This window comes from Puntigrus tetrazona, chromosome 2 (assembly GCF_018831695.1).
Source record: "Puntigrus tetrazona isolate hp1 chromosome 2, ASM1883169v1, whole genome shotgun sequence".
In the NCBI taxonomy this organism is placed as follows: domain Eukaryota; kingdom Metazoa; phylum Chordata; class Actinopteri; order Cypriniformes; family Cyprinidae; genus Puntigrus; species Puntigrus tetrazona.
This window is the reverse complement of record NC_056700.1, coordinates 18,920,420-18,945,419: the sequence shown is the minus strand read 5'-3', so window position 1 is coordinate 18,945,419 and position 25,000 is coordinate 18,920,420. Positions and strand designations below refer to the sequence as shown.

Genomic DNA, 25,000 nt, shown 5'->3' with positions numbered 1-25,000 from the left:
ATCAACCGCGAGGTGGAGTACCGCACCGTCTCCGGCACCATGTATGACCTGCAGCCCGTGGATAAAACCTCACACAAGATCGGCCATCTGGACCCCGACACCGAGTATGAGATCAGCGTGCTGCTGACGCGGCCCCTGGAGGGAGGAACCGGGGCCCCGGGCCGCCGCTGAGGGCCCGCACCAAATGTGCAGGTAACTGCGATACCGCTGATAGATGCTGCCGTTAGAGACAGTTCTGTCATCATTTATTCTTTCAAACCTGTATGTGTTTCTTTCTTCTGTGGGGCATAAAATCATACATTTTCGAAGACATTTTGGGACCTAAAAAGACATTGAGGCTTGAAAAGTTGAATATCATCTGCATAGAAGTGATATATCTTAAAAAGCACTCATTAATTGCCCCGGAAGCAACAAATATGAAGCAAACCGCAGCGGGGCTAAAAGCGAGCCCTGGGGAACCCCACAGGAAAGAAACGCTCTTGATGAGGAATCGTTTAAAACTTTAACGTAAAGAAGATATACATCTACCTACACCTATCTATCTACTATTATACCTATTCAAAACCATTGCTTTTTATACTTTTATCATACAGTTTCATACAGTATATTTTATAACACACACATAATGATAATCATTCAGAATGTGTACATATTTTTCACATTACGTATCATAAAACTATTACACTAATGTTATTATTATTAACTATTGATTATTAACTAATAATATTACACTGCGCTGAAACGTTTTGCGTCTTTAGTCTTTCTTTTTAAATGATTCTTCATTAAACGTTTTCCTGCTTGTTTGCCGGTGCAGCTCAGAACATGATCTTTCCATCTGCACTTGAAGGCCGTCGGTGATGTTGAGTGTGTTTGAGTTCAGTGGAGATGAGCCGTGGCCTGCGGTGGCGCGCTGTCCTACCTGACACAGTGTGTGTGTGTGTGTGTGTGTGTGTGTGTGTGTTTGAGGAACTTGAGGCTATTTCTGGGTCCTGACCTCCTGCTGAAGGTCTCACTGTTTCTCATTTCTGTAGAGCTGATGGCGATGAATGAGTCCGAGTCTCTGGCCTTCACACCAGGCCTACAGGGGTCTCTGTGTGTGTGTGTGTGTGTGTGTGCGTGTGTGTGTGTATTGCTCTTAGCATGTTTGATGTGCAGTTAAACTTCAGCGTTTACTCTTTTTGGGGCTGCTGAAGCTTCGTGAACTACGAGTGACTCATAAAATAGTTGTTCGACTACACTTTCCGACTTTTAACGGGCTGCGAACTGCATTTGTCTTAAGGTGAACTCAATTTCTACATCAAAAACATCATAATCTGGGAATAAAGAGACATTTGGACACTGTTTAAAGGGATGTGTTTCTTTAAGGCTGTGATTGGCTCACATCTCTTGTGGTTTTAATATCACACTCGCCAAGATTAACATCAATCAATATCAATTAATCGAAGACTAAAATGTTCCACATAATAAAAATAGTAATATTACATTACTAAAACATTATGTAAAATTAAAATGCAAGCCTATAGTAAGCGCCCTGACCTAGTTTCTGTCGTTTTTAATGGGGGGGGTGTTCTATTCAATGTATGTTTGTCCGGTATCTTTGATTTATCTGTCCGGAATCGCCTTCCTGTGAATTTATTAAACCATCGTTAACGGTTATCTGTCATCTTCGTGCACTAACCATGAAACATGTTTAATACATCATCATATTTCAATCTACTCCCTGCATATCGGTGCATATGTTGAGCTCACGCGACTGGAATAATCTCTCCGCGTTTCAGTAAAAAACGGTTTGCAAAAATGCCGTCAAGGACAGCCTTCGTCATGTTGCAGGGTTTGTGTGAAGGCTCATGCACGCGGGCTACACATCATCTGTTCACCTGCACTAGCAGCGGTTTAGCCTAATGCCCGACGCTGCTTTGTTTGGCTCTTAATGAGAGCTCGGGCCTGACAGCCATCAGTCGTTTAACAAATGTGTTTCAGCGGCAGCAGATTGCAGGAACCAGTGTTTTCCTCCCGTCTTTGTTCTCTCTTTGCCGAGCTTAATGGAAGTCCGGTGACAAAGAAACACAGACGAACGGGGAAAAATGAGATGTACCCTTGAAAGTGAATTATTTTGTGGGAGGTATGCAGGCTTATCGTTTCTGCGCGTTATTGTTTCGTGAGCCGCACAAAGACAATCGTCTGAATGCAAAGCGTCCGTCTGATTGCGTGTTTTTCCTCCTGAAGAGCTTCAGTAAAAGCTGTGCTGACCTTTTTTACTTCAAACTAGTGAATAAATATGCCTGTGCAAGACACAATGCAGTCTCTGATAACCTTGAGAACTGCTACAAAACTGAACACGCTGCTGGAGAGAGTGTGTGTGTGTGTGTGTGTGTGTGTGTGTGTGTGTGTGTGTGTGTGTGTGTGTGTGTGTGTGTGTGTCTGTGTGTGTCTCTGTGTGTGTGTGTGTGTGTGTCTGTGTGTGTGCGCGCGTGTGTCTGTGTGTGTCTCTGTGTGTGTGTGTGTGTCTGTGTGTGTGTGTGTGTGTGTGTGTGTGTGTGTGTGTGTGTGTGTGTGTGTGTGTGTCTGTGTGTGTGTGTGTGTGTGTGTGTGTGTGTGTGTGTGTGTGTGTGTGTGTGTGTGTGTGTGTGTGTGTGTGTGTGTGTGTGTGTGTGTGTGTGTGTGCGTGCGTGCGTGTGTGTGTGTGTGTGTGTGTGTACATAGACTTGTCACAGCACTTACGTTGCATTGCTCTTTTGTCGGTTCTCTTGCTTCTAACACACACTACATTTTAAAAAGTTTATTTTGTAAAGTCTCTTATGGTTATCAAGGCTGTATCTATTTGATCAAATATACAGAAAAATATGCTATTGCTAAGTTTCTATTGTCGGGTTCCAATTTGAATATATAATAATAATTAATATATATTAATAATAATAATAATAATTAAAAGGGAAAAAAGAAAGAATGAAAAAGTAAAGTAAATTCGATTTAACAATGCATTCGTAACACAAAACATTCATATTAGTCATTTTTCTGCCAAATCTGATGTGAGATTAATAGTTTTGTTTTATGAATGAATCATCATGTAGAGTTAAAGAATATGATTCAAATGTTAAATCATTAAAATATATATAGCTTCATACTTTCAACTATTAAAATAGTATACTCTGTAGTATGTGCACTATAACTTTCGTGATGCTCTGTGCTGTATTTCTTCACAACTTAGTTTTTTTTAGCACGTTTGCTAAAGCCTTGTGTTGTATTTGAGAGTTTGGAGGTTCGGGGGATTGTTGTGAGTCTTCTCGTGGTGAACGTCTCAAGGACAGATGTTTGACGCAGACACACGTACTTTTATTACTGGACACTGATCTTCATATGAATGTAATGTTCGTTCAGACCTGATGAAACAGGGATTTTATGATCAATACAAATGTGCTTCCTTTTATTTTTTCCTTTGCTTTCCTTTTTTTTCTAGTAATTAGTTCATATGTAGTGTATACACTTTGTATATATTGTATACGCATGCGTGTATATCCATGTCGTTTCTATTATTTCTAAACATACTTTCTTCTTCCTTCGTTCTTCTCCTCGTCTGACGTCGTTCATCATCAGTAATGGCAGCTGAGTGGAAGCAGATGAGCTTCGGCGCTAATGAAGATGAATTCACTCCTGACTGTTTGTCTGCTTTTATTTTTTTAAGTTTGATTTGGAAGCGGTGGGAGGAATGAAATAAATAAGGAAGGAATGGGCTCCAGCACTTTTGCAGGCTGTTTGTAAACTCGTCTCTCTCCATATCCGTCAGGCGTGATGTATGTTGTCAGATGAATCACGCAGAGAAAACATGTTTCATTAGACGCGTTACTTTTACTCTTACTTCCGCAAAACTTCACAATTGGCTTGATTTTCAGAGCGCTTCAGCGAGGATGTGGCTCTGAAGAGTTGAAGTATACCGCGTGACTCCTATGGAAGGGTTTTTGTGATGCTTTATGGTGGTTTTTGATGCGTTATACATTATGATGCATGATGCATTATTAGGTAGAATTATGTGCAGTCATTTAATGCAGTCATTTAATCCTACCCCAACTTAAAGTAACATTAAAACCGTTCATTTCTTACAAGCAAAGTGACGCTTCCTGTTGGAAAAACCCCAATTAGAGCCAGCCAACCAGTCTGGTCTCGACTGGTCCGCAGCCTGATTTTAGAGAGGTTTCGGACACTTCCCAGCCGGCCCGGCCGGTCTTAGCTGGTTTAGGCTGAGAAACCAGCTGGAACGACTAGCTAAAACCAGCCTGACCAGCCTAGCCTGTCGTGAATTTGGTCAACGAGTCTCCGTTTGCTCACCACAAGATGTCATTATTGACCGCGTGGACCTCATTTCCCATAATCCATTGCACAGATTGGTTCATTCTTAACCTCATTCTCCTGTGTTTGCCGCCGGCTGAAACCAGCTTAAACCAGCTCGGACCAGCCAACCGGTCTGGAGTGGTTCTAGCTGCAGAACAAAAACGGTAAAATCGGAAAATGCCGTAAACAGTCAAACAACGCCAACGACTTTTGCAGTCAAAACTGACTTCTTCCACACTTAATAGCATAAAAAATAAATATTAATTCACTGTAGATTAAGATGGATTTAACAAACCTTAGTTGATACAGAAACATACCCTGTGCCATTTATCGTTTTTCCTATTGATTAACCGTATTTTTTATGCGCAATGGGACATTGATTCTAAATAACAGCAAAAAAGATATTAAAAAGATTTTACATTTTAAATGCAGCGTTCAGTTTAAAAACAATATTGTTAATGTTGTTTGTTTAAGTTCAAGTGATAACCTTTAATTATTTTGCATGGCAATTTAAACTTTTATTGTGGTGATGGTTATGATATTAATGGCTATTCAAAAAATATTGTAAAAAAAAAAAATGGCTTGGGTGTATGAGATGGCATACATCACACATACACACACACACACACACACACACACACACACACACACACACACACACACACACACACACACACACACATATGTATATATTTCACCCAGAGTTTAATTTCTTTCTTCGTTTGAATTCATCCGTGGCCATGAATTAAGAATTCATTGCCTTGTTTTATAAAAACGTAGCCATATTTGAATAGAAAGATTTTGTAACATTATAAAGTCTGTTTAATGCGCCCTTGATGAAGAAAAGTAGACCACTGAGCATCGATCCGGCGCTCGGTTACCACGGTAACACCACGGCTCTAGTGATTGGGTTCGCGAGCTGCGACCCGCTTCCCTTCGTGTTAAAGCGCGGCCCCTGACCTCCTGACCTCCTCGAGCAGATCGACACATCGGTCTAACAGATCAGATGGAGTCACACGCTGATCTCATTACAGCGGCTGCCAGAAGAGCTGCGTTTCATTAACTAGTGCTCCGTCCGTCGATGCTGACGCTGTGAGGACTCTGCTGCTCTCTCGCTGGAATGAGTGTGATCGGAGCCGCTGAAGATGCAGATGATCTGAGCCAGAAATCACGCCGACCTCTGACCTCTAGACTTGAGCTGAGGACGATTCACACCGAAACAAAACTCGTGGTTCACTCTTTTCCACGCGATGAAGGCATTGAGGAAATAATTCAAAAAGCCATCAAAATACACTTTAGACAGAATCAATATTACTGATTATGATATCTGTCAGTGATGCTGAGGATTTGTAGCAGCTTTGCTCTTTAACGCTTTCTTTGATTCGTTATTATTCTTACAGCGAGAAAACAGTACAGTGCTAAACCTTTTAGAGAACGTATTAATGAATGTGTTACGATGCTTTGTTACATTATGACGCTTTTTGATGTTTTAATTATGTTACAATACATTAACCTTCTTTACGATGCATTATGATACGTTACAAGGCTTTATATTGCATTATGAAGCATTACAAGGCATTATTGTATTGCAATGCGTTACGATGCTTTATATTGTATCATGATGCTTTACAAGACTTTATATTGCATTATCAAGCATTATGATGCATTATATTGTACTGGGATATGTTACCATGCTTTATATTGCATTATGATGCATTACAAGGCTTTATATGTATTGCAATTCATTGCGGCGCTTTATCTTGTGTTACAATGCGTTATGATACTTTATGATGTTGCGTGTTGTTGTGATTGCTATGATGTGTTTCAATGCTTTGTTGTTACAACACAATATGGTGCTTTATGTTGCATTACGATGCTTTATTCTCTGTTGCATGCATTATGATGCATTTTATGACGTGTTACAATGCAATGCTGCATTACAGTGTCACAGTGCTTCATGATGCTTCATGCTGTGTTGCAATGCATGACCAGCGCTTGAAAATATATATTTTTTTATGCCTATGACCAGAAAAACAGTACCGTGACAAGCTTCTTACCGTGACAGCAAACTTACAGTATATTAAACAGAGAGCTTTTATTAAGGAGCATATGATGGGAGACGTATGGAGCTGCACATGACATGCCTGCAAAATAATATTTATTGTGGCAACAAAGCAAGGCTTTCTTCATATAACTTAATGGCTATGCTCAGATTGTTAATGCATTCCCTCAGTTGGATGTAACTCTGGGGTTTGAGGGTGTTTTTGGGGGGTATTTGTGGAAAGAATCGCCCCAGATCAGTTTATTAGAATGATTTCCACATGAATGCATATTCAAATAGAAACCCATTTTTCTAAACAATAATATTATTTCACAATATTACTGTTTTTGCATTGTATCTCTAATCAAATAAATGCAGGCTTGCTGAGCAGAAGAGACGAAACTTTATATGCGCCGACCCAAACGTCCGAGCAGTGTTTTGGATCCGCACACGTGTGTGTGATTCTAGACTTACTTTATAGCTCTAAACGGTCACTTCTAAAGTGATATGATCACCCACACACTTCTCTGGCCGTCTGGTCTGGTGTGTAATCGTGTCATCTATTTGCATGATAAAGGTGACGTGAATGAGCCATTAGGACGAACGGGAGCCAATAATGTGCTGATAATTTAGAAAACATTATTTAAATGTCAAGCTGTAATGATAAAGAGCCGCTAATAGTTCCATCTAAATGTCAGACTGAAATTATTCAATTAGCCGCCGGTGAGAGAGGCCGAGAGGCTCGTTGTGTTTGTTCTGTCACGGCTCACGTTTACAGCAGGTTCCAGCTCGCTCTTACTGTACTGACATTTACAGTATTTGAGGAGCGAGTGTGGGATGTTTGTTTCCTCGCCGTCAGTCAGTTTGATGCGGAAGCGGCTTTTCTCGCTCGACACACAAACGGCGGCTTCTTTTAGTTCCGCTAATGTTTTTGTGAAACAAAGGAAAAGCACGAAATATAAGCAACATATCAATTAGCCGGCGAGATGGTGGTTTTTTACGGTCCGTGTGTGTTTTTACGGTTGGGTGCCGCACGTTTTCTCCTGTATTGAAGCAGAAATTGGCCTGATTCAGTCATTGCTGAGGTGTTTCTCCATGACCGATGTTGTTAAACATGCTGATAATGTCTCTCTGGACTATTCACCAGCATCACGTGTGTGTGTGTGTGTGTGAGAGGATTTCCCGTCCCGCTCGGACCCGTCCCCGTCACTGTGCGTCGCTGATAGTTACGCAAATAGAGGGATTTTAAAGCTCTATTTTCTGCATGGCGCTCTTTAAACGGCAGCGAATGCGTGTGAAGGAGCCTTCAGACGTCCATCGGCTCTCGTTCGCTTCATCTCAGACTGTTTTCATCCCTCAGTGTTAAAAACCTTTCGGAATTATTTAAAGGAATAGTTCACCTGAGAATTAAAATGTGCTTAAAGCTCACGCATCTGAGCCCAGGATGGTGTTCCTTCACCAATGGATGTGAATGGGTGCCGTCAGAATGAAAACATCCATCCATCCACAGGCCGGAGAGAACCGGAGATGAGCTTAGTTTGATCTTCTGTCTTCTCCTGATGTTCACCGATGGACCGGAGTGTTTTTATCAGACTCTCATTCTGACGGCACCCATTCACATCCATCGCTGAGACGTTTCTCCAGATCTGATGAACACACACACTCTCATCTCCTGATCTCAGGGATGGTCTGAGGGTGAGCTGTAAAGAACAGACATAAATAAAAGGGTATATTTTTCAGTCATGTTTTTGTTCGGTTGGTCAGTCCGTTACCTGCAGACTGTGTTTTGAAAGCGATTCGGGAGACTTTTAAGGAATATTGATGATGTTGGAGTCTGAATCGTCTCACGCTCAGCTCGTGTTTTCTCGTCTCCTCCTCATTCTTAAGTGGTTTTCACATCAATAGGAAGGAAATGTCTGGAAATAAGAGCACTTGAATAATGGCGCACTAGAGCTCATGGGTCACATTTCAGACGCTTTCTTAAATAATCTCACAAATCGTTCTGTGTATACAGCCAATTGTCCCAAAAATCAATAGCTTTTAAAGCTGAGCTTGATTCACACGCTGTTCCTGCCTTTTTCCTTTTGTAAAGCACAAAAATCAATGTCATATTTTTTAAAATCATTTGCTGAACTTAGAAAATTGTGAAAAGGATAAATGTGGCCGTTTTGGTTTCGTATCGACCTCCGAGAATTCACTCGCAGAGTTCACTCCATCTTTTTGCCCATCAGCTTACATGAGCGTGCATTTTTAAACACACACACACACACACACACACACACTCACACATACAGACACACTCACACAGACGCAAATGCACACATTCAATCGCTCAAACACACACACACACTCACTCACACACACACACACACACACAGTCACACACAAACACACACTCCCTTAAACACACACACACTTGCACACACACTCATTCACACACACACTCACTCACTCCCTCAAACACACACAGGCGTGCGAGCACACACGTGTACACACACCCACATGCGTGCACACACACACACACACACAACACACACACAAGTGTGCACACACACACACACACATGTGCACACATGCACACACGTATGCGCACACAAGCACACACACACACACGCAAGTGTGCACACAAACACACACACACATTGCGTGCACACACACACACATGCGCACACACACACACACACACACACATACACACACACACACACACACACACACGCACACACACACACACACACACACACACACACACACACACTCACACTCTCTCTCGTGGGCTGGAATCAGGGCCCTGATCCTGTTTCTGTGGGTTTGGAAACACGAGAGTCTCTCCAGGATCAAAGCAGCAATCAGAGAAGAAGAGCAGATGAAAGACTTCATCTAATACAGCATCTCAACTCAGTCCAGAGACATCTGATCAGCTTCTGCTCGATGCATATCAAACAACCGCTTCGGTTCTTCTTTTGTAAATCACATCGGATGAAAGAGTCCGCTGAAGGCACACAGTAGATGTACAGTACATGTAAAAATCTGCTAAATAACTAACTCTCCAGAACACTGTACTTTCCAAAACACAAGTCTGATCCCTCAAACGTGAAGAAGTGAGAGACCGGAAGCTTCCCGTGATGAGGGTGAAATGTCATTTTATCTTCTGGAAATGCTTCTGAAGGTCAGCAGCGAATGAAATCAGAAGATCTTTCTCTGTCCGCCTCACTCTGTCTCCGGACGGACACACACTAATAGGATCCATCTCCATTCTCACTTAGATCTGAAGTCCATTTCTCTGGAACGTAACATTTTCCCACCTATTAGATCCAGACAGCGCTCAATTTCCCTCGTCTGCTCTGGAGACGCACACACACACACACACACACACACACACACACACACACTTATAACATCTCTCAGGTTCCACTCAAAAATGTGTCTCTTTTAATATAATTTTTAAATTAATATTTTTATTCAGGAGGGATGTGTGGATTTAATGCGTTATTTAGTTTTCTTCATCTGCAAACGAATAAATAAATAAAAACAGCCGAAAAGTGTTAAATCTCTTTAGGCCTGCAGGATTTGTGAGCAACTTTTGTTCTTCTTCGTCTTTGAGTTTCTAAGAAGCAGTAAACCATCTTCTCCGGTCAAGCGGCACTAAACCTGCTTCCTGAAGAACCTGCTTTCACAAACCCTTCAGCGATAAACGTTTTAATCTGAAGGCAAACACGCGGTCAACAAATCAGTGATTAATAAACAGTTTGTCTCAAGGCCGGAGGAGTTTAAGGCTTTAAAACACTTTCAGACTCTTTTACGTTCTTCTCTGAGGATCCTTGAAGTGTTAGCCCTTTTAGTGACCCAGGAAATAAAAGGTCACTCTGATAATAAAAAACTTCACTTCAAGCCTTTATGCGTTATAATGCATTACTCGTTATTCTTAAATGTCTTATCTTTTCATTAATAATTGTAGCCAAAGTTAAGATAAAGTTAAATCCGGTTGCTTGACATGCATTTTAAAGCAGTGCACGTTCTGAAGATGTAATAATAAATAGATGAGTCTTATAATACATTATAACAACAATTATTCATGGAATCACTGAATGCATTATAAGGTGCTTTAATGAATGCATTAAAATACTTTTATAATGCATTAAATATAAAGGCTGCGAGTGTTTCTAAACGCATCTATTCCTCAGACACTGCCTTCATTAATTCACCTGTTTCATAAGCCCAGAAAGCCAGAGTTTACCGTGTTTTTAGCACAGTAACCGCCCGGCCTCAATGACAGACAGCGCTTCAGAAGAATGAAAGGTCGTCTCAGACGCTTGCATGTTCCTCTGTGAAGCTCGTCCTTGACTGCTCAGACCTGACAGCCCAACGCTCGCTAAATGATTAAATGCAAATGGAAGGAAGTCAGACTTCAAGACGCAGATAAAAACAGAACGCCCGCACGCATTACAGAGGACGAACCGCACAGAGACGGAGCGAACGTGACGGAAACGCTCTGAGTGGAGTTTAGTGTCTCGCACGCGTTTCATCATTTATTCACAACACCAATAAGCAAAGCAGAAAAATGACATTTGGAAAGGTCAGAGGCGGGAGAAACAGCTGAACACGCAGGTTCTGTCCCTCTCGATCTGACGAATCACACACTTCAGCGTGATGAAGATCACTGACGGATCACCAGCACTCACTTCACACTCATTTAGATTCACCTCTAGAGTTAGAAAAGTGTGTGTGTCACGCCTCGTTCATTAACACGCAGAAACATTACAATGTGCGTGTGTAATTTTCAGCCAGTTACAAAATAAAGTAAAACAATTAATTAAACATGACATTTTAAGGATGAAAGCATGAAATAGCAATTTCTTGTAAAATGTAGCCTAATCATTTTAGTATATTTTTAGCTTTTCCGATAATCAGGCTTCCGTATTTCTCAATAATGATAAAAAATGGTTTTAGGACAAATACGTAAATGTTGTTCTTTTGAACTTTCTGTTCATCTGTGAATCCCGATAAAATAAAATGTATCGCAATTTCCTTCTGGCTGATCTATCCTTTAACGGATTTGAATAGTAAAAGTGTTTTAGTGTGTTATGTGTAGACTAGGTTAAAAAGATCTACAGTTTAATCTACATTTAAACTGACGGAGTGTGTCTGCCTCCCAAAGAGTGTTAGGGAGATTGTTCCAGAGTTTGGGTGATAAAGAGGAAAAACCATTGTGTTTTTTTGACGTTCTGCTCACGTAAATGCTTGCTGGTTTTTTTTGCGTCATCGTGTTATCAGAGTCCGGGCAAACACATTACAAGCTGACTATATTCAAGTAACACATTACGTTTTAATTCAGACAGAAATAACTCTGTTTCTCATGTATTGACTGATCCGGTGTCTCACTGCATTTCTAGACTAAAATCAATACAAACAAACTCAGAATATTATACAAACCTGCAATAATTAAACGTTAAAATAAGACAAATGTAAATGATGTATTTAATTTCAATGATTCAATTCAAGCAAACTAATAAGCAAAAAGTGAATTAGTTATTTCTGAATAAAGTCGATCTTTCTTCTCCTGCGTCATATTCTTCGTGTGATTAGTTTGTTCTGTCCTCTACTGTACACTACTTTCCTTCAACCTGAAACTGTTTTTTTGTAAAACGTCTTTATATTTAAAACAAACAAGCAAGCCCTTTCCAGATTTAAAAAGCAACCCAATACTAATATAATCCTTTACTTCCATTGAAAGCCACTAAGTAACAGAAGTGGTTATTTTTTTAGGGTGTAATGCAGCATTGTAATGCATTCCTGTTAGAAGTAATGTGTGTGTGTGTGTGTCGTGGTGTTTCTCAGAGCCCATGCACGGCCCTCGGCAGCTGAAGGTTCTGGAGATCAAGGCCCGGCAGGTCACTCTTCGCTGGGAGCCGCTGGGCTATAACGTGACTCGCTGCTATAACTACAGCCTGACTCTTCAGTACCGCGCCAGAGGACGAGGGAAAGAGGAGAGCCGCGAGGAGACGGCCCTCGGGAGCCAGCACACCATCCACAACCTCACGCCCTTCACCAACCTCAGCGTCCGGATGCTGCTCCGCAACCGAGAGGGAGTCCGAGAGAGCCCCGAGATCCACGTCCAGACCGACGAAGACGGTGAGAGACCACACACAGCCCTCAGCCTCAACACACAACATTATTACAACTCTTTTGGAGATTAGATCATTTTAAGTATATATATATATATATATATATATATATATATATATATATATATATATATATATATATATATTAGTATGAAAAATTATATATATATATATATATATATATATATATATATATATATATATATATATATATATATATATATATATGATATAAATTATATCAATATAAATTATATACAAAAAGTTAATTATATATATATATATATATATATATATATATATATATATATATATATTATTTATTTTTTTATTTAAAATAAATATTCATTAAAATAAAATAAAATATACTTTGACTTGATGTACTAAAATAACAAACTAAAACTGTAAAATGAATAAACACTACATAAACAGAAACCGTCCTCAGCAGCACAGATATATGTGTAAAAATAGACAACAATACACTGTATGGGTCAAAATTATTAATTTTTCTTTAATGCCAAAATCTGAAGGATATTAAGTAAAGATCATGTTCCATAAAGATATTTTCCTACTATAAACAAATCAAAATTTCATGCATAGCTAAGGACTTCATCTGGACAACTTTAAACATGATTTTCTCAATATTAATTTTTTTTTTCCTTCTCAGATTTTCAAATAGTTATATCGCAGACAAATATTGTCCGATCATAACAAACCAGACATCGGTGGAAAGATTATTTATTCAGCTTCAGCTGATGTATAAATCTCAAACATTTATGACCGGTTTTGGGGTCGCTCCAGGGTCACACATGCACTATGTGTGAAATAAATAAATAAAATACTAGAAAAGACAAATACTTGCAACAATTTTTAAAATTAAAATAGAAAGCAAAATAGAAACGTATTATAACAAAAAAAAAAATAAATAAATAAATAAAATACATTAAAAAATAAAAACTATGCAGAAATGCAAATCTACTAACAAACACAACAAAGGTCAAAATGAAACCAGAAAATATAACGTTTAATTTTAATGTATCCCAGATAAATAGATTCCTAAATAATTTGATATGGTAACTAGTAATTGCTCATTATATAATTATACGATTGACTTTTGTTTTATTTTGTAGTTTTTTTCTTTTTTTGTAAAATGTGACTTTTTTTGTCAGCTTTCTGTTCTCTAGTTCTTCAGATAAGCTTCTGTGTCTCAAAAACTCAGATCCGAGGAACCTCTGAAACGTCAGGCTTTTATTTAATCGATTGTATTACTCAAAGAACCACGAAGCGACGTGAAACAGAAAGGAAAGCTTGTTGATCAGAAGTGCAGCTGAAGAAGGGTTGAGTTCAGACTGTGTGAATGAGGATCTGCTGGATCGCTCTCATCTTATTCCTCACACTCCTCCTTCCAGAGCGCTGAAGCACTGACATTTAGCTCGAATGTCTAATTAAATCCCCCATTAGCAGAGCTCTTCTGACAAAATAAACATGAGTTTTTTTGTTTCCAGAGATCGGCAACCTTTATAAATAATTAGACACCTGGGCTGCAGCTCGACTGGATGTTAAACACACGCGCTCTTTTGTTCTGAGAGTCGAGTGAATAACACTCCTGCGAGAGAATGAAACCATAAACAAATCAGAAATAATCTCCGGCGCGCACAGACGTGTTCGGAGGAGGAGAACGTGAGCGTTTTTCTGGATTTATGCATTCAGAACCACCATTTATTCTCATTTTAGTAATAAAACACCTTCACTATTCAGAATGTATACAGAGCGGACCCTTTGATTCGATTAATGTTGGCTCTTATCGGTACGATTTAGGGTTGATTTACTTCTTAGCTACTTAAAAATGCCAAAATCCGGCTATTAATGCACGTGAAGAGCTGCTGCGTTGATGTCTTGTGATGTCACTTCCTGTCAGTGCCGGGGGAAGTTCCTCTGGATTCAATCCAGGCCAGTGTTTACGAGGACAAGATCCTGCTGAAGTGGAGAGAACCGGTGCAGACCTTCGGCATCATCACTCAGTTTGAGGTGAACACACACACACACACACACACACACACACACACACACAAAGACAGCCTAGCAACCCCCTAGTAACCACAAAAATTCCCTAGCAACCTGCAAGTAACCACCCAGAGCACTTTAGCAAAAAACATATCAACCTCTTAGTAACAATCGACACAGAATGCCCTGACTACCCTCTGGTAATCACAGAAATACCATGGCAACCACCTAGCAACATCCTAGTAACCACCCAGAACACCTCCTCGTTAAAACAAACGACACAAAATCCCCTAGCAACCCCCTAGTTATCACACACATACCATAGCAACCTCCTAGTAACCACCCAGAACTATGTAGCAAAAAAAAATCAGTGGTGCAAAATCAGGTTTTTGAGTAAAAGTACAGATCAGTGTGATAAAATAATACTTGAGTGAAAATACAAAAGAAGTGCATCTTTTATGTAGCCTTCTGAAGTAAAAGCACAGATAGATGAATGTTTATTTAGCAGTTTTATACAGGCTATGTATATAATTACATTTTATATATTATAGGATATTTTTATAACCCTGCTGCTCAAAATGTCTGAGATTTTCCCATAATAACCAATAAGCAAATAAGGAATATAATAAGGAAAATGTAATTAGATTTCGGTAAAGATTTTTTTGTCTTTTAAAACCTTGTCTGTGGTTTAAAAATACCCCAAATGCCCCCAGAGGACACCACTCCCCGCGTTCTTCTTTTATAATTGCTGTAATCTATCTATCTATCTATCTATCTATCTATCTATCTATCTATCTATCTATCTATCTATCTATCTATCTATCTATCTAAATGGCTTCGGCTAGATAGTTAGCATCAGCTAACAATATTGACTATATTAATATTACTATGAGAGTGTGTGTGTGTGTGTGTGTGTGTGTGTGTGCAGTCAGACGGGACTAACCGTAGACTCGATCGTCCATGATCCCGCAGTGACGTCCTTCCTTTGATTTGACAGTATCAAAGCTCTGAAGCTGAGACTCTCTGACGGGCCGTGATATCAAAAGGACAGTTTGGGCTTTTTTCCTCTTATCAAGGGAACCCTGATCTTTCCTCTACTTCCTCTCTCTCTCTCTCTCTCTCTCTTTCTCTCTGACTCCAGACGTTCTGTTCTTCTTGTAAATTTCCAGTGAGATTTCCCGTCCTCAGATTCTCCGTTCCTGACCGTCCACGGGATGACGTCAGTCGGATGTTCACACTTCCCCGCTTTCTCACTTCAGAGCGGAGATCATTTAAATCTAATAGCAGTGTGAGGCTATGAGAAACAGAAGCTCGTGATAGAAAATCTCAATATCAAAGGTCGCAAATCAAAGTGTTTCGAGTATGATGCTTCATTAATGCCGCGTAATGAACAAACCCCTCCAAATATGAGGAGAAGACACTTTCTCTTTCAGATGTCTGCCCTGGTATGTCAGGAGTGCGGATGTTATTATTGATTTCTTTATTTATTTACGACAGGCTGATAATTGAAAAGGGCCTTGAAGCATTTCGGATATAATAGAGTCTAATTTGGTGGAACTCAAAGCACGTCTTGAATCATTTGTTTGGCGACACTGAAGTTCATTTGCTCTCGTTCCCGCAGATCTCGTATAAAGCCGTCAGCTCCTTCGACCCGGTGCTGGATCTCTCCAACCAGAGCGGGAAGGTGGTTAAACTTGGGAATGAAAGCAGTCACGTGTTCCTGGGTCTTTACCCCGGCTCCACGTACTCCTTCACCATCAGAGCCAGCACCGCCAAGGGCTTCGGACCCCCCGCCATCACCCAGGCCACCACCAAGATCTCAGGTGTGTGTCTGCCGCAGCATTGAAGATTGCAAAGTAACTCGATGGACATGCAGATGGCCCTGGCAACCTCCTAGAAACTACCCAAAACATCCTAACAACAACCTAATTGCCCTAGCAACCCCCTAGTTACAGTACCACCCAGAACATTCAGCAAAAACAACCTAACCACCTTATTCTACCTTATTCAATATTCTAGCAACAACCTAGTAACCACCCAGATTGCCTTAGCAACCTCTTGGTAACCACCACTCAGTCACCATTCAACCTCTAACTAACCACATAAAATACCCTAGAAACCACCTAGCAAACACCCAGATTGCACTAGAAACAACCCCATAGTTACCACCCAAAACAATATATCCCAGCAAATACTTAGGAAAGACCTAGCGATCACATGAAATACTCTGGCAGCCTCCTAGGAACCACACATAATGCCATAGGAAGAACCTAACTGCCTTAGCAACCACATAGCAACGCCCTACCCTGTTGACAAAAACAGCATATGCTGGTTAGGTATGTTTTGAAGCTGGGATACTGGTTTAAGGTGGTTTATGCTTGTCCTCTTCTGCACATGACCAGAATAATGAAAAAAGGACCATCTTAAACCAGCATCCCAGCTTCTAACAGGGTAGTAAGAATACTTTAACCCAGCAGCAACTTAAGAATTGTTTACTAACCACAGAAAATACCCTAGTAACCACCTGGAAACCTTCTAGCAAACACCCAGATTGCCCTAGAAACAACCTAATTGCCATAGCAACCCCCTAGTTACAGTACCACCCAGAACATTCAGCAAAAACAACCTAACTACCTTAGCAATCACCAATTACATAAAATATTCTAGCAACCTCCTAGTAACCACCCAGATTGCCTTAGCAACACCTTGGTAACCACCATTCAGTTGGGAACCTCTAACTAACCAAATAAAATACCCTAGAAACCAACTAGCAAACACCCACATTGCACTAGAAACAATCAGTTTTTTAGCGACAGGGTAGTAAAAACACTGTAACCCAGCAGCAACTTAAGAATTGTTTACTAACCACAGAAAATATCCTAGTATCCACCTGGAAACCTTGGTTAGATTGCCCTAGAAACAATCTAATTGCCCTAGCAACCCCAGAACACAATAGTTGGGCAAATACTTAGGAATGAATTAGGGGTCATTTACACGGCAAAGTTTACAAACTATACGTCTTGCCTGTTGGTTTACTGCATTTTGGGATAATTGCAAGTTCTTTAAAACGCCACTGCTGTCGTTTCAACGTAAAAAACCCAATACAGGAATACGCTGACATCGTGAGCGTGCGTAGTACATGTTTACATATTTTTAACTACATCGTTGCCAAATAAATATAGCCGTAGTGATCGAATACAATGATGCTTTGTATTTCATTTTTGTTATAGTCGAACAGTGTTGAACTTTCTTTTCCTGCGTCCTATTCTTCGTGGATCAGTTTGAGCGGCGCACTCTACTGTACAGACCAGAATTTACATCCCCGTATCGTTTAAAAGTAGCGTTCCACAAAAAAGTAACTGCGTATCGTAATCAGTTACTTTTAGGGAGTAATGGAATATTGTAATGCATTACTTTTAAAAGTAACTTCTGTGTTACTGTGTTTTTAAACGATGCTAAGCGCTTTAAATGAAGTGCTATATAAATACAATTGGTCTGGTCTCCATGCAGCTCCGTCGATGCCGGCGTACGATCAGGAGACTCCTCTGAACCAGACGGACAGCACGGTGACGGTGGTCCTTAAACCAGCTCAGAGCCGAGGAGCTCCGGTCAGGTACGACCAGTTCGGTTGAGTTTCTCTGAGTTTTTATCATTGTTTTCCTCCCGTATTGTTTGTGGATGCCTCCGAGCGAGCGGCGTTCTTTTGAAGCGGAGAACAAAGTGTGTGTGTGTCTTCAGAGCCTCGTCCCTGAACCGCTTTCATGTGTTTGTGACTGTGTCACCGCGGCCCCTGACTGGCCCTGCGCTCGCAACACAACCACCGGCTCTCGTTAATAAACACCGCACGCGTCCGGCTCATAGCTCAATAGAAAAATCCCATACTGTATATTTTTCATGAAACAAAAATGCATCTACTTTTTTAAAATGGCGTCCCTAATGTCTGATGTATGTCTGCAGCACCTTATTATGCATCTCTCTTTTTGTGATACGGATGGCAAGAAATGAAAGAGTTAGGTTTTTGGTCTGCTCTGTCTGTTAGTGTCGGGCTTCCAAACGAGTGACGTGGCACATAAAATCCATTTTAACAGTGAAAGACGACAGAATGAGATGTGACATGACCAGAGAGAAATGCAAAGTATTCTTTTTTGCTGTTTTAAATATATATCCTATCATGTACTAAATCATGTTATTTAGAAAGAAACATTAATGGAGCCATTTTAGACATGTGATTTAGTGAGGATATGTACATATTATATTATATTTTACGTAGCAGTTTACAGTCAATTCTAGTTATTTTTCACTTCCTCTTCCTGTTTGCTTTGAATGTCTTTAAGCCCTTTAATAATTTTGTAACACTTTACAACAAGGTCTCTTTTTTTAACGTCAGATATTAACATAAACCTCAACTGCATTTCATGTTAGTGAATAAAAATGTTCATTTTCCCCAGTGCATTATAATATATATTTCTTTCATTTGTTTTTGTTTTTTTACAAACGTAGTAATAAATGTTGAGATTAACTAAGATTAATACATGCTAAATATTGTTTGTTCTTATGTAATGTTAACCCATGAAACATTAACATATAAATGAATAGTGTATAGGATGGGATGTAATCTGCACATGTTTCTGATGTTTTTTATGCTTCAGTCGCTCTAATATTCCAGTCTTTTTTTTTGTTTTTGACACACATCATTATTTACTGCTGCATGTTCAGCGCGTTTAATAAGAAGCGGATAAAACTCTAACATCTTCAACATAAGAATATTATATTATAAAGCTCTGTAATATTGGATATATCCCGGGCTGACGCTCGACTGTACGCCGCGCAAATAACGGCAGTGAATTACAGTCATGTTCAGCGCAGTAATCTCTGCTGGATTACACGGCCGGCTCTGATCTGATCAAATCATGTCTTTACCTCGTCAACATTCCCAAACCAGATATGAAAATAGGAGAAGCAAGATTTGATTATTGTGAGTCTAATCTCTCTGTCTGTGATTGTGTTCCTGTATTTTAACGGGACGAGTCGCTGGTCTTTATCTATCTCTCACACACACACACACACACACACACACACACTGATGCAATGGTTCTAGGGTCAGAGGTCAAACAGTTTTGTGAAGTCTGTACACACACGGTGTTTTTTTAGTTTTTTTTTTTTTTCAAAACAGCAGTCAGTAGATCATTTTGTACCAAGACACCGCAAAAACAATGCTTATGCAAGATTTTAGGTTTGATTAATTTTTATTAACATTTATTGTCATTTTATGGTGGGTTTGTGGTGTATATGTACATATACCATGTCAGATTGAAAAATAATTAATTCATTGAAAATTGTTGTATTCGGAAAAACAGAAGTGTTGTCAGGTAAACAGAAATGAGGAACAGAAATCTGAACATCTTAGAGGCTGATGCATTAATGTGTGTGTGTGTGTGTGTGTGTGTGTGTGTGTGTGTGTGTGTGTGTGTGTGTGTGTGTGTGTGTGTGTGTGTGTGTTTGTGTGTCTCTGTGTGCGCGTGCGCGCATGTGTGTGTGTGTGTGTGTTTATGACAAATCAGGACACAAATGTGTATAATGACACGGAGAAGGCGACCTTTCTGCACATTACCTCATGTCCCCACTTTTAAAAACACTTATAAATCATAAAGAGTGAGTTTTTTTGAGAATCTAAAAATGTAAGTAGTTTCCTTTCAGGGGTAGAACAATAACACACAAAGTCTGTACAGAATAAAACATTAGACCTATGAAGAGTCCTCATAAACCACAAATACCAACGTGTGTGTGTGTGTGTGTGTGTGTGTGTGTGTGTGTGTGTGTGTGTGTGTGTGTGTGTGTCACTTATAGTTTGTCTCACATCATGTAAATGTCCTCTCCTCCGTCATCTTTCTGTGTTTGATGGAGCTGAAGGGATCTAAATATAAAGCGAGGTTTCTGTCCCTTTAAAGTGAACACTGCGGTGAGGATCTTTTCTTTTGACTAAAGTAAGAACACTTTAAAGGGTCTCTCTGAACCGAGAGCGTCCGAGATCCAATAACAATGTGAACAGAAAACAGGGATTAATACTCTTATAAAATTAATTTGTATCATAGAGGAACGATCTCAAAGCGCCGAAGCGTGTTTTTATGTGTCTCTAGTTTTAATAATCCTCATTCTTCACGTCACAGATGAACTGATGGATTGTGAGCATTATCAGCAGCAGAAGACAAACGCTGTGTTTCTGTGAGGATTACAGACAGAAAACGCTCCTAATGTTGCTCCTTGTTTGCGGGCGAGTAATCAAAGCCTGAGATTAGCTGCAGGAGACACCAGAGCAGATGTTTGTGAGTGATACCAGCCTGAAGAAACACCAGCCACACGTACACTACATCACACTTGATGGAATGTTTTTTTGGTGAAATTAGCAATCAGAAACATAAATCCTCCCACACACACACACACACACATATTTGCTTAAACTCTAATTGGCTGTGACATGTAATCTCTGTGACGCCACACGCGAGTGTGTGTGTGTGTGTGTGAGACGGGGACGCTCGTGTCCGGAGGGAAGCGTGTGGCGCTGTCTTTGAGAGGATTACTGATCCGTCTCTCAGTCACGCGCTGATTGAAACGCCTCGAGATTCCACTAAACGCCTGTTTACAACAGCTGAGAGAAACATCCAGCCTTATCAGTTACACCGTACTACACCCTGCAGCGCGCACACACACACACACACACACACACACACACACACACACACACACACACACACACACACACACACACACACACACACACACACACACACACACACACACACACACACACACACACACACACACACACACACACACACACAGAGACACACACAGAGACACACACAGAGACACACACACACACACACACACACACACACACACACACACACACAGACACACACACACACACACACACACACACACAGAGACACACAGAGAGACACACACACACACACACACACAGAGAGACACACACACACACACACACACACAGAGACACACACACAGACACACACACACACACAGAGACACACACACACACACACACACACACACACACACACACACACACACACACACACACACACACACACACAGAGACACACACACACACACAGACACACACAGAGACACACACAGAGACACACACACAAAGAGACACACACACAAAGAGACACACACACACACAGAGAAAAAGAGACACACACAGAGAGAAAGAGAGACACACACACACACACACACACAGAGAGACACACACATACACACACACACACACACACAGAGACACACACACACACAGAGACACACACACACACACACAGACACACACACACACACACACACACACACACACACACACACACACACACACACACACACACACACACACACACACAGAGAGACACACACACACACACACACACACACACAGAGACACACACACACACACACACACACACACACACACACACACACACACACACACACACACACACACACACACACACACAGACACACACAGAGACACACACATACACACACACACAGAGACACACACACACACAGAGACACACACACAAAGAGACACACACACACACAGAGAAAAAGAGAGACACACACACAGAGAAAGACACACACACACACAGAAACAGACACACACACAGAGAGAAAGAGAGACACACACACACACACACACTGACAAATAGTTGTAATTATGCTGAAAAGTCAGTTTTGATCACTGAAATAAATCACACACACATCATGAACAGAACGTCATATTAAACACACATCAGTCTCACTCAGACCCTATCTAGTTCACTAGATAGGCATGTTAAAGGGACACAGACGCTGTTCTAGAAAGCATGATTATTTTGTATCATTTCATTTCTTTAATATCTAACAGAGATAATAAAACACAACAAAGGGTTTTAATTAGTCTTTATGTCCTTGTTTTTCAGACAAAATGTCAAAGAAAAAGCAGTGAAACAGAAGAAACACTTAAGTACTGTGTCTTTAATATGTGTGTATTTGGTCTCACTGCAGAGTTGAGTATTTTGGGGTTTTTTATTCTTTTTTTTGTTTCCCAAGTAGAAATAAGTGAAAAAAATTTCAGTTGCCAGTGCAGAGAAATACACACACATTAGAGACAGAGCCTATGAAGACTAGCTTTACTGCTGCTGGAGTAGTTTTACCTCCTTTCACTTGATTTAAAGGGAGTTGGATGTTTTTTTAACTGGACAGTTTGTTATTTATTTAAGTGCTCGTTTTATTTGTTTGCAGTTTTTTTCTTACAGACGACATCAGATTTCAGATCACTGTAGTATCATTCTCCGTCTCCTCCAGAGTTATTAAGTAGAGTTTCACTGTTTTTAATTCCATTCAGTCGATAGCACTGTTAGCGTAGCTTAGCATAGATCATTGAATCCTATTAGACCAGTAGCATCACGTTCAAACATGAGTTTAGATGTTTGTAGGATTTAAAACCTGACTCTTCTGGAGTTATATCGTGTAGTAAGACCGGCGGGAAAATGAAGAGTTGTGGTTTTCTAGAATAATATGATTAGGAACTATACTCTTCTTCCAGCGTAATAGGAAGTTAAACTGAAAAAACACCCGGAGATCGGATGAAACGGTAAAACTCAACTTATTAGTGCTGGAGAATGAGACTATTTCCAAAAAAAGTGGGGTTTCCACTTATATATATTATATAAGTGCATTATATATATATATATATATATATATATATATATATATATATATATATATACAGACGTGGACAAAATTGTTGGTACCCTTTGGTCAATGAAAGAAAAAGTCACAATGGTCACAGAAATAACTGTTATCTGACAAAAGTAATAATAAATAAAAATTCTATAAATGTTAACCAATGAAAGTCAGACATTGTTTTTCAACCATGCTTCAACAGAATTATTTAAAAAATAAACTCACGAAACAGGCATGGACAAAAATGATGGTACCCCTAGAAAACACTGAAAATAATGTGACCAAAGGGACATGTTAATTCAAGGTGTGTCCACTAATTAGCATCACAGGTGTCTACAACCTTGTAATCAGCCATTGGGCCTATATATATGGCTCCAGGTAATCACTGTGTTGTTTGGTGATATGGTGTGTACCACACTCGACATGGACCAGAGGAAGCAAAGGAAAGAGTTGTCTCAAGAGATCAGAAAGAAAATTATAGACAAGCATGTTAAAGGTAAAGGCTATAAGACCATCTCCAAGCAACTAGATGTTCCTGTGACTACAGTTGCACATATTATTCAGAAGTTTAAGATCCATGGGACTGTAGCCAACCTCCTGGACGTGGCCGCAGGAGGAAAATTGATGACAAATCTAAGAGACGGATAATCCGAATGGTAACAAAAGAGCCTAGAAAGACTTCTAAAGAGATTCAAGGTGAACTTCATGCTCAAGGAACATCAGTGTCAGATCGCACCATCCGTCGTTGTTTGAGCCAAAGTGGACTACATGGGAGACGACCAAGGAGGACACCATTGTTGAAAACGAATCATAAAAAGCAAGACTGGAATATGCCAAACTACATGTTGACAAGCCACAAAGCTTCTGGGAGAATGTCCTGTGGACAGATGAGACAAAAATCGAAGTTTTTGCCAAGGCACATCAGCTGTATGTTCACAGACGAAAGAGTTTTTCTTTCATTGACCAAAGGGTACCAACAATTTTGTCCACGTCTGTATATATATATATATATATATATATATATATATATATATATATATATATATATATATATATATATATATATATATATATATATATATATATATATATATATATATATATATATATATATATATATATATATATATATATATATATATATATATATATATATATATATATATATATATATATATATATATATATATATATATATGTATATGTATATATATATATGTATGTGTATATATATATGTGTGTGTATGTGTATATATATATGTGTGTATATGTGTATATGTATATATATGTGTATGTGTATATATGTGTATATGTATGTGTGTATGTATGTGTATATGTATGTGTGTATGTATGTATGTATGTATATATTTATTTTATTTTTTTCAGTTAGCATTAGTTTTATTTCAAGTAAACAAGGTTTTAGTTTATGATTTCAGATGGTTTTATGGTTTTTAATTTTTGGTATTTTGGTTCTTTCAGATGTCAGGTCAGTTTCTGAATCACTCACTCACAAGGGTGCATTTTTTTGTGCTGCCTAGTTAGCAGACGACAGAGCGTTTGGATGTAAGAGCAGTGACGGAGACACACACACACACACACACACAGACACACAGACACAGACACGCACACACACACACACACACACAGACACGCGCACACACACACACACACACACACACCGTGATGCAGTCGGCGGTCAGTGATTGGGACGGAGCCGCTGGACTGACAGAATCTAATTGGTGTCAGACTGGATCTGCTCACA

General features: G+C 39.7%; 2 protein-coding genes across 2 annotated transcripts in view; one reads left to right on the top strand and one right to left on the bottom strand.

Annotated features, from left to right (window-relative positions):
- clstn2a (calsyntenin 2a) overlaps positions 1–25,000 on the bottom strand; it is a 1,097,509-nt gene that overhangs the window by 363,467 nt on the left and 709,042 nt on the right. The gene's annotated exons all lie outside the window — the stretch shown is intronic.
- Positions 1–25,000, top strand: part of LOC122361868 (receptor-type tyrosine-protein phosphatase mu-like) — a 184,828-nt gene that overhangs the window by 90,622 nt on the left and 69,206 nt on the right. Inside the window, 6 exon segments of the mRNA XM_043262958.1 lie at positions 1–151; positions 154–192; positions 12,206–12,499; positions 14,411–14,520; positions 16,118–16,319; positions 18,007–18,109. The exon segment at positions 1–151 is cut by the window's left edge and continues 101 nt beyond it. Coding sequence (XP_043118893.1) covers positions 1–151; positions 154–192; positions 12,206–12,499; positions 14,411–14,520; positions 16,118–16,319; positions 18,007–18,109 — 899 coding nt within the window.